This window comes from Buteo buteo, chromosome 5, assembly GCF_964188355.1.
Source record: "Buteo buteo chromosome 5, bButBut1.hap1.1, whole genome shotgun sequence".
In the NCBI taxonomy this organism is placed as follows: Eukaryota; Metazoa; Chordata; class Aves; order Accipitriformes; family Accipitridae; genus Buteo; species Buteo buteo.
In genome coordinates this window covers 36,283,995-36,294,385 of record NC_134175.1, presented here as the reverse complement: position 1 = coordinate 36,294,385, position 10,391 = coordinate 36,283,995, and the positions used below count along the sequence as shown (strand labels likewise).

Genomic DNA, 10,391 nt, shown 5'->3' with positions numbered 1-10,391 from the left:
AGCTTTATAGGGAGGGATGTGGGGACTCCCCCAGATACACACAGAGGAATAATTACGAGTTAAATAGGATCCAAACACACATAAGTTAAAGGGGGGCAGGCGCCCTGCAGCCCCCCCCACTCCACCCAGGCACAGTCTGTGACTGCCAGCAAAGAGACCCCGACACCGCAGCCCAGCCCCTCTCCCTGGCTGGTTCTGTCCGCCTTTCACAACACAGAGCCAATCTTCCTCTCCGTGGCACCCATCTCATCCTCCTCTTCCTCTTCATCCTCACCCCCCGAGCAGGAGGAGTCCGGGCCATAGCCCAGCTTGGCGGTGTTGCGGTGCAGGAAGCCCGACCCGGGGCTGTGCCCCATGAACTCAGGGCTTTCAGCAGCTTGTCCCCGGGGCTCGCCAGGCAGCAGCTTCTCACAGGCTTTGCTGAGCCCTCGTTGCTTCTCGGCCTCCGCCTGAGCCCCCTGCTCCTTGGCTTTGCGGCTCCGCTTCCACTTCATGCGGCGGTTCTGGAACCAGATCTTCACCTGCCGAGGGAGAGCCCCCAGGGGAGAGTGTGTCCCCCTGCCCCATCCTGTCCTCACTCACCCCCTCGCCTTCCCTGCATGGAGGGCTCCCCCAAAGCCTCCTTGTTGCGGGGCATCCCGCAGTGCTGCAGGTCTGTGCAAGGAAGCTGAGGTTGTCACGGGGAGAGGAATACCCAGGGGGCCTGCTCCCTTCCCCCTGCCCAACTTCTGCAGGATGCCCAAGGATGTCCACGGGGACGTTTTAATTTTAGCCCCACAGAAAGCCCCCTCCCACAGTGCAGCGAGGGATGGGAAGGCTTTGAAGCCCAAGTTGGGGGTGCCAAGTAAAAAGAGGAGCAGTATTTCTGGGGTGCCCTTCACAAGAGAAGAGCCTGGAGCCCACCAGGGAGTTCTCTGCAGGAGATGCCCTGGAAAGGGGTGCTGATGGGGGCAGTGGGCTGTGGGGCTGATGGCAGCCAAGTGAGGGGCATCAGCATTGCCCACGACCTTGACTTCCCTCCCTGGCAGCCGCCTGGTGCTACGCTCCATCTCCCCGGGACCAACGTACCTGTGTCTCAGTGAGCATTAGCGACGTGGCCACCTCAAAGCGCTTGGGTCTGGACAGGTACTTGTTGAGCTTGAACTGATTCTCCAGCTCTAGGAGCTGCTGGCTGGTGAAGGCTGTGCGGGGCCGACGGCATTTCCCCATCAAGCCAGACTGCGGGGCGGCTGCGGAGCAGAGAGCAGGCGGGGGTGAGGGGAGAGCGGGGCTGGGGGGGAACATCCCCTCGGCAAACCTGGGACGAGGAGGAAGGCGAGTGTCTTTTCCATCATCTCCCACCCCAATAATGGCTTTATTGCCCGGCTGATAGGAACCAGCGAGATATGTTATCAGGCCTTGGTGTGCAACTGGGATCAGTCCTGTGACTGAAATTAATCCTCCTTTTTTTATTGCCGGGCCGCGCAGGTGGCTGCCCAACTGCCAGGGGCTGCGGCGGCAGGGCTGCCCATGAGCCCCGCTATCTCGCCCGCAGCCCTTGAAGGCAGCGCGGCGCTGAATCAGGAGGCAGCGGGAACAAAGGGACCTTTGAGAGTCCAGCGTAGGGTGGCTGCCGCACCGTGTTTGATCCCTGCTTATCTCCTCTCCCCTGGCTTTATTGTCCCCCCGGGGTTCAGCTTTTACTGCTTCTCCCAGCACCGCAGCGGCAGTTAAACCCAGAGGTTTGCAGCTGGGAGTAAAGTGCCAGAGTGGCATGGGGGGGCATTAATGGGAAAGGTCCTTGGCACGTCCCTGCCGCCACATCTTGGGGGGCGAGACGGAGCATCGTGGCCCCAGAGACATCACCTGCTTGGCAAGGGTCGCTCCAGCTCACCCGCTTTGCAGGGCATGGGGCACCATCCACTTTATTTCCCCCGGATTCCAGCTTTGATCCCAACCTGCCCATTTCCTGAGGTGTCCACCGAGCCCTTCACAAACATAGTGGTGACGCACAAGGCAGGAATTTATGAAGGGGGCATTAACTGATCGTGATCCAGGTTTGATCCCAAGTACCTAGATGCTGGGTGGGATGGGTCAAACAGGCAGAGCCCAGGCTGGGATGAGGCTCTGCAAGCTCCTCTTGTAAGCAGAGATGGGCATGACCGCTCCTACACCTGCAGCCCCACAGTGCCAGGAGAGACAGCCTGTGGGACCCACCTGGCAGCTACTGGCCAGTTAAACTAGGGACTGAATAGAGGCACGCTGTGCTGATGGCTCTGACACACACACGGTGCGTTATTTTGCACACAAAACATATTCAAGTCTAAAACCAAATGAGAGGCTCAAAGGATTTCCGGGACAAATACAAATGTCAGATGAAAGATGGCTCAGCTCTGCAGAGCTCGGCTGCTGTCTGGGCTCTGGCTGGCTGTGGATGCTCTGGCTGTACAAATCCTCGGTGGAGACATGGGACCAAACGAACCTGAGAAGGCTCCACTCAGCTAAGGAAAGGAGGTGCCATGGGGACCAGCATCTGCAGGGATGGGGCAGCCCAAGATAAAATGCCTTGCAACTCCTTGGAGGAGGGAAGGCCAGAGATGTGCCAGAAACAACCAGAGGGGAAATTCATTCAGTCAATGTTGGTGGGGAGCACAACATAAACAATCCCCAGGCAGCATCCAGCAGCCCGAGGGCTCTGGCACCCAGAAAGCCCCCTTTGCTGCCAGAGATGGAAGTGTGCCTCAGTCCCTCCCTGAAGCAGGGGCTGCACTGTGAGGGCTGGCTGTACCAGGTCAGGGAAGGGTCCCTGTGAGCAGGTCCTCTTTCTGGGCATGGTCTGTAGAGGATGCTTCAGGAAAATAGGAGGGAAGAGGGTGTGCCCCCATCCCAGCATCCAGTAATCTGGGACTTCTGTGTTTTCTGGAGCTGGGGGCTGTTTTGCCAGGGGTGAAGAAATGTCATATTCCCAGCCTGAATTCCTCAGCCCAAAGCAGAGACCCCAGGGCTCAGCTCCTAGGGCACTACCTCCTGGCTCTGGGGAGCACAGAAATACTTCAGACCACCCTCAAAGGCTCCTCTGTCCCTCCTTCTGCAAGGTCAGATGTGGGTAGACTAAAAACAGATGTGGGAAGAGTGGGGGCACAGAGGTGAGTCTTGACCCCAAAAGCATCAGAAGTTCAGTCTGTCCAGATTCAGAGGAGGCTGGAAGGCAGCTTGTTTTAACAACCCACCCCCCTCAAGGGACTCACTCATCCCCAGGTAAGATGCTGAGGACTTCTTGGTCTAGCAGGGAAAAGGAGAACAGAAAGTTTGCCCAAAAGCCAAATAAATCCAAACAGGGTATATCCCAAATGACTACCAATGCAGGGGACCGACTGCTGCAGCATGGTCCCTCTGCCAGCCCCAGCTTCTCCATCTCAGTGTCTCCAATTCAGGATCAGTGCAGTGGTGTCCCTTAAAACCTTGTACAGACCCTAACTTCCCTGGAAACCCACCCTGCCTTCTGCCCCAACATGGACAAAAAAAATAACACTCAAACCCCTCTGTGGTGATCTTATACAGTTCAAGCAACCACCAGTCCAAAGCCCAGCCTACACAGATGTGGCTGGCCACCTAACCTGTGACCTCCTCTAACAATACACCCTTCAGCAGCTACTACCCATCACCACCACTGCCCCCCATGACTTGTTCAAGATTTGGCCAGCAGACAAGATGGGGCGAGCCCAAACCAACACAGCTTTAAGGTCCACCTGACCTTCAGCGACCCACAGCAGCAGGTCAACGTGGACCTGAATGACCAAAGTCTCTGGCCTCGGACCTGCTGTTAGCTTCCCTGAAGGGCCCTGGCTCCTTTGCCTGGGGACAGTGTGGAGGAAGAAGGTCTGCAATTTCTCACTGGGGAAGGAACAAAGGGAGGAGGAGGAAGCGGTATCTCAGGTTATGAAGTAGGTTCCAGTTTCCCATGCAAAGAAGAAGTGATGCCTTGTGACTGCTGGTAGCTCCAGCCTGTCCTGCCAGTGTTCTCCCTGGAGTCCTGTCCCCCCAGTTCTGTGGCAGGCTGTCACATTGACACAGACAGCATCCTCCCAAGGGATGCACAGCAAGTATCCCCCCAGGACTCACCTCCCACAGTCCATGCCAGCTGAGCTATGAACCCATCCCCATCACAACCAGCATCCCATAGAAAGAGTAACCCTTTGGGAAGGCTCTCCCCTTTATCCAGCTCCTACTAGAAGACCAGCGACTGCCTCAGTATCACACTGTTGCTTCCCAAAGGATTTCCTATCTGACCAGACACCTCCTCCAGTGCTACATCCAGGATCAGAGCTCATCTCAATATCCCTTCAGCCTGGCAGGGCTTGGACCCCCTGACAGATGCCTGGCATTCAGCTGCAATATCAGTAAATAAATTGCTTGGGCTGGAGCCGGGAATGCCCTCTGAGTCTGAGGCCAGGAGCTCTACAAGGCAGCTGCCTCCTGGATAATTAGATAAAGCTTATAAAGAATTGTTGGTTTATTTGATACAGTTCCGTCTACTTGATAACAAGGGTAATCCTAGGTTGATATTAACCCACTTGGTTTTAATTTGGTTTGTTTAGCTATAGCTCACTTAATTTTGTGGGCTGGCAGATAAAGGAGAGGAAATTAGCACCCGGTCTGCTTTGGCAGTGTTTCTCCAGATGTCAGGGCCATCACCAGAGGCTTCTCCTACCCTGCCGGCAGCCCTTACCATTTTCCGTGGGGCAGCATGTGTAAGGGCACTTGCTACCTCTGCTTGTTTGCTCCACCATTGACCCCCGATTGCTGCTTGCCAGCTGTTTTCCAGCCCACGTTTCCTGCTGATGCCAGACCACTGTGAATCTGGTGAGCCTTGGAAGGCGTTGCTTTTTGAAGCAGTTTGGTACGACTTGTCTTGCCCGCTCTCCTAGCCCAGCACAGCCCATCAGCCAGCTCTCCACCACTGCGGGCAGGATCTGGCCTGGGCACCAAGCCATCAAGGTGGTGAGTGGGTGATGCAGAGAAGTGGTGTCCCAGGAAAGCCATCTGAGCACCAGGTGCCCCACGGGGAATCCTTCGCTCTTCCTGAGAGTCTGCAGCTGTATGTCACCGCTCGCCGCTCCTACAACTCTCCGCCAAAGAGGGTCTCTGCACTTGGCTCCCACCGCTGTGCTGTATTTCCACGTTGATAGCCAGGGCAAATAAATCACAGCTCCCAGAAATACTAATAGTATTTGGCATTAACAGAGCCAAATGCTCCCCTGTGTGGTTCAGAAGGTGCTCAAAGACCTAGGACAGGGACCCAGGCTGGGAGCAGCAGAGCCTGGGCAGGCAGCATCGCTGCTGGCTGCAGCGAGGGCATGTCTGCTCCTTTTCTCAGGCCTTCCCACCCAGCCCTCTCACTCCGCATTGCAGCAGAGGCAGCCAGGCACTGGCTGCAGCTCCGCAGAGGCAGCTAGTGGGGGAGGCATGGCACCCACTTGCACCACAGCAGGAGAGGTTGCTTCTCTGAGCAATCCCAGCACCCAAGCCCAGGCAAGGTTCCTAAGGGTATCACTCCACTGTCTCAGACCGTCTCCCTGCCATCCTACCTCTCCCATACGCAGGTGAGAGCAGGGTGAGTGTGTGCAACACATCCCCACAGAGCTTGCGGCTTCAGTTCAGGGGCTGTCCCGCTCCTTCCCCCACACTGACTGTCCCCAGGAGACCAAACTAGACCGTGTCTGCAGAACATCTCTATGCAGGCAGCTAAAGAAGGAATTTATTCCAGGATTTAGTCCTGGAATCCCCTATAAATAAATCACAAGGGTGACCTCCCTCTCAGACGCCCCAGAATGCATCCTAGGAGGCTTTCAGACTCGTCTCTTCCAGCTATCTGTCCAATGCCATCCAGGGAGCTAAACATGACCAGCACCATGGACATTTGTGCTCAATCACTCTGGAAACCTCAGCCAGGCAGGTCTGTCTGTCTAGGTTGGGTGTTGGGACAGGGGACCCAGGAACCACAGGCGGCCCAGGAGCCCTGTGCCAACAGTGGGAGGCTCCTGCCCAGCCCACCACCCTCCTCAGAGAAATGAGGAAGGGCTGTACAGGCAGCATGTCCTAGGCAGGTGCTCCTTCCTCTCCTTGCGTACCCACGTCACTGTCCCCGTCCCCACATCATGGCCAGCATGCTGGGGCAATATGAGCACAGACACAACCATAACATGCAGCTGGAGCCATCCCTGGTGACAAGGCACGCTGCAAAGGGACTTGCTTTTGGAGCTTGCAGTGAGCCCACAAGAGGAAAGGCTGAGGACAGACTTGAGAATGCAAATGTTTCCAACGGACTGAAATAAGGATCTGAAGATGAATAAGGAGCAGGGTCTGATGACACAGTCTACATGGCGTTGAGAAAACATGAAACAAGGACGAGGGGAGCAGGATCCCTAGGAGAAAAAGCGTGGAGAGAATAGACCCCAAGCTAAGCATAAGTCCCCTGAGTCAGAATTGATGTTTGTGGGGAGGTACAGGCAGGTAGAGCAGCTGCAAATGCACAAAGCTTCATCCTTCTTCTTCAGGGAGGCATCAGCTCAAGCTCTGCACCCAGCTTGGTCCCTGTGCTTTGAGACAGGAGGACGTTTGGAAGAAAACTCTGAAAGCAGGCAGGATGGAAACCTGGCTCAGAGGAGATGGAAGCAGCTGGGCTATATAGTGGGGGAAAGAGAAGACTGAAAGGGACCTACATATCCTCCTCATGTGCAGACAAGGCAGGCAAAGAGAATGGACAGTGATTTGCTGTGTTTGAAGTGACAAATCTTGGGAGCAAACTGGAGCAAGAAAAGCTTCACAGCAGGAGAATTGCTGAAGTACTAAACAGGACAGTCTGGGGAGAAAGAATCCCCACTGTAAAGGGCTCCGCAGAACTGGGAGCAAACACCTTTCGGCAAGGACATGGATTGGGGCAGCGGTCACTCTGATTTAAAAATCTGCAGCTTTGGTAGCTTTGGTAGCTTTTGCTGCATCCTTGTTACACCTCCACATGTCTTCCTTGGTTCTACCCTGCTTTGGGCTCCCCAGGACCCAATCAAGCAATACTCAAGTCAGAGACTGCTTTTCCTCCCCCTAAGCTACCATAGGAGTACAGCTCAGTGCTTCCCACAAGACCCATTCACATGCTGTTCCTGTGCATCCTAGCACAGCCCAAAAGCTCCCTCCACAAGCTGTTGTCATGCCTGTGATTTGGGATTTGTCTCCTTTCAGCAAGGTTTTGGAGACAACCAGCTCTGGAGCAGATCCTGCACTTGAGAGGGATGGGGCTGATACACAAATGCAAATTTGATGCACGAATATCTCTACATTACCCCAGCCAGAAGCTGCACTCAGGGCCATGGGGGCAGATGCAGTGGTGTCATCCCACTCTGGTGGGACACAACCCTGCATGAAGCTACTGGGATGCCAAGATATACCGACAGACCCAAACCCAGCAAGGACAACGTGGCCTCTGCAGAGGAGCAGGAAGGTGTTTCATAAACCAACAAATAGAGATTTTTTTTTTTCCTGCTCTTAATGACATGCTTGAAGAGTGCACACAGCCTGTAGCACTGGAGGCTTATTCTACACCCTTAGCTGCCACCACTGTTTCACAGCTGGACCTATCCTACAGTCCGGGGAGAGCCATGGAAAGAGAGACAGCCCAGGGAAGGGAACGGTCTCTTTACCTTCAGCCTGCCCAGGTGTAATTTGAGGAAGGAGCAATGAATGGGATGTTTCATGTTAATCTACCATTTTTGCACTATTGTTCACCCAGCCAGTTTATTAATTAACTGACTTATCCAGTCTTTTTTTTTTTTTTTAATGGGTTCCCAGGTTATTAAGACACTAAACTCAGCTAACAAATCCAGATACTCTGCCGGGTGTTTATTAACAAGCCACTCTTGCTTTATTGCCCACTGGCCCCATCTTTGCAGCAACCCCAAGCAACCCCAACCCCTCCGCTCACCCCAAGCACAGGGTAGGGTCTGGGTCACACTGCCAGGTGTCCCAGTGACAGCCCCCTGTGGGACAAGGGCCTGAAGTCAGCCCTTGTGCCGTCCATGCCTTGCAGGACCCTCCCCACCCGCGGCCCATCATTGCAGTGCAGGGTCCGGTGCCTGCCCGCAGCCCTGGCCGTGCTCACCGTGCAAGGGGTTGTGCACGGAGCCGGCACCCTCCTTGCACGCCAGGAGGGAGCGGGGCTGGGCTGGAGCCGAGCACGCTGCCGGGCTGCCCGGTGCCCGCAGCTCCCGCCGGCACCGGGCTCACCGGCCCCGCGGAGCCGGCCCCTCGCCCCAACGAGCCGAGCGCTGCGGCGGGCAAGGACCCGGAGCCCCGGCCCTTCCCCGGCCCGGATCCGGCCGCGCATCCCTCCGTGCCCCGGCCCCGGCGGGCGGCTGCCGCCGCAGAGACCCGGGCGGGTTCGTTCCCAACCACACCGGCCGGGATTTATTCGTTTCCCGATGCCGGTTCCGGCAGCCGCTTCGTTATTTTCGTTTCCTTCCCGCCGCGGCGGAGCCCAACGAGCCCGCGGCGGCCGTGCGGGGCCGGCAGCTGGGGCTGCCGCGGCTGGCCCGGCCCGGGAGCGGCTCTGCTCTGCCGGCACCGGGGCGGGCAGTGCCCCTCGGGGCCGTCCCGCAGCACCGGGCCGGGGTAGGGCGAGCGATCGTGTTCCCGGGGCCCCGCAGCCCTCGGAGGTCTCCGGAGACCGGGTCTTGCCCCCCCGCCCCTTCCCCGCCAATGGGACCCCCAAACCTGTCCTGGCTGGGGAGCGGGTCTGGGCGCAGCAAGAGCCCCGCATTGGGCTCAGCCCCGAGGGATCGCCGCCCCCGCCGGCCTCTCGACCCCAACCGCTGGGGAGCCGCGAAGGGGCGGCCTCGGAGAGCCTCAGCCACCCGTCCCCGAAGGGACTCGCACCCCGTCGTGCCGGCGGGGGCCCTCGGGGGTTGGAAGGGGCGACAGCCGCGTCCCACCCGACGGGAGGGTCGGTCCCCCGGTCACTCACCGTGGAAGTCGGAGAGCCTCGGCACCAGCATCCCGGCTCGGATCCAGTGCTCCAGCGGGAAGGAGCCGGCCACGGCCGCCTTCAGGTGCTCGGCCCCGGGCGGCGGCAGGTGGGGGATGCCGGTGTAGGCGAAAGCGGGGTGCTGGCCCGCCAGGGCCGGGAGCGGGTACACGGCGGGCGGGTAGAGGGCCGGCAGGGCGCCGAGCCCCGGGCCGGGGAGGTGCAGCAAGCCGGGCTTGGGGACGAAGCCGGCCGGGGCGAGGGGCGCGGCGGCCGGGGGCGCCCGCGGCGAGGGGGTGTCGGAGCGCCCGGCGGGGCCGGGGCTCGCCGCGGGGCTCCCGGGGCTCAGCCCCGGCGGGGAGGCACTCCGCGCCGGCTCTTCAGCCAGGAGCGCTTCGATGCGGAAGTTTTGGGACTTCTCCATGGGCTTGTGCGTGGCCCGGAGCCGCCGGGCCCCCCCGGCACCCCGCCGCTCCCCTGCCAGGGCACAGCCCGGCCGGGCAGCACCGGGCCAGCCCCGGCACCGGCGGGCATCCACCCGCGGGGCCCCGCCGCGCCGCGCTCCGCGGGGCTGCCCTCGGGGGCAGCCCTCCTCTCCGCTCCTCCTCCCGGGCACTCGCTCGCCCGCCGGCACCGGGGGGGGGTTTTAACCCCCCCTCCACCTGCCCCAGCTCCCCATTGGCTCCGCGCCGGCCCCCCGCCCCGCCGGCCCGGCCTGCCTCCCCGCCGGCCCCGGCCCGGCTCCCCACCGACCTCCCTCCTCCGGCTTCCTCATCCTCTGGCCGCAGCAGCGGGGACATGCCGGGGCCTGACCCGGACGCCTCTGCCCCTTCCGCAGCCTCGCAACCCAGCCCAGCCCTGGCCCACACCCAGGGGATCCCCTCAGCCTGCAGGACCCGCCACCCAGGGCACTGAGCCCATCGTCCTGATCCAGAGCCAATCTTGCTTTCCTTAGAGCCCCTCGGTGGGCAAGCGGGTCTGCGGTTGCAGCGGCTGGAGGAGATCTGGGGAGACTAGACCGGCTTCGGCACGTGTAGGCGAAGCTCTGCTGGGCTCCAGGGCTGCCCTGGCTCTGCGGAGCCCCCAGGTGCTTGTGGGGCAGAGTGCCTGGCTGGGAGGGCAGGAGAGGCACTCACTCACCGGCAAGCTCCTCCGCACCCCAGGGATCACCGGCAATGCCCAGCCGTGCTGTTTCCCGTTGCAGAACTCTGGGCCGGGGAGATTAGTGGACCTGAGCTGGACACACACAGAAGCCACCGAACTCCGTCACCCATGTCTGTCCAACATGCCAACAGACCAGGTGCCTGAAGGCAGATTGTTACTCATTTTCCCGGTCTTATCTTTCCCAGACAGGTCACAGCTTTGAGAGTGGCACCAAGGAAGGACAGAGAGGAAA

General features: G+C 59.3%; 1 protein-coding gene across 1 annotated transcript; it reads right to left on the bottom strand.

Moving 5' to 3' along the window:
- Positions 1-206: 206 nt before the first annotated feature.
- LOC142031654 (uncharacterized) lies at positions 207-9,482 on the bottom strand. The gene is made up of 3 exons (XM_075029346.1): positions 8,996-9,482; positions 1,069-1,229; positions 207-521 (listed from the first exon to the last, which is right to left on the bottom strand). Exons 1-3 carry the CDS (start codon positions 9,417-9,419, stop codon positions 207-209), a joined length of 900 nt encoding a protein of 299 aa, XP_074885447.1. The 5' UTR covers positions 9,420-9,482.
- Positions 9,483-10,391: the final 909 nt, after the last annotated feature.

Coding starts and splice junctions, on each gene's coding strand:
- LOC142031654 (XM_075029346.1), bottom strand. CDS start 9,419: ATGGAGAAGTCCCAAAACTTCCGCATCGAAGCGCTCCTGGCTGAAGAG. Junction 1,230..8,995: donor GAGGCTCTCCGACTTCCACG/GTGAGTGACCGG, acceptor TCTGCTCCGCAG/CCGCCCCGCAGTCTGGCTTG. Junction 522..1,068: donor TAATGCTCACTGAGACACAG/GTACGTTGGTCC, acceptor CTCCCTCGGCAG/GTGAAGATCTGGTTCCAGAA.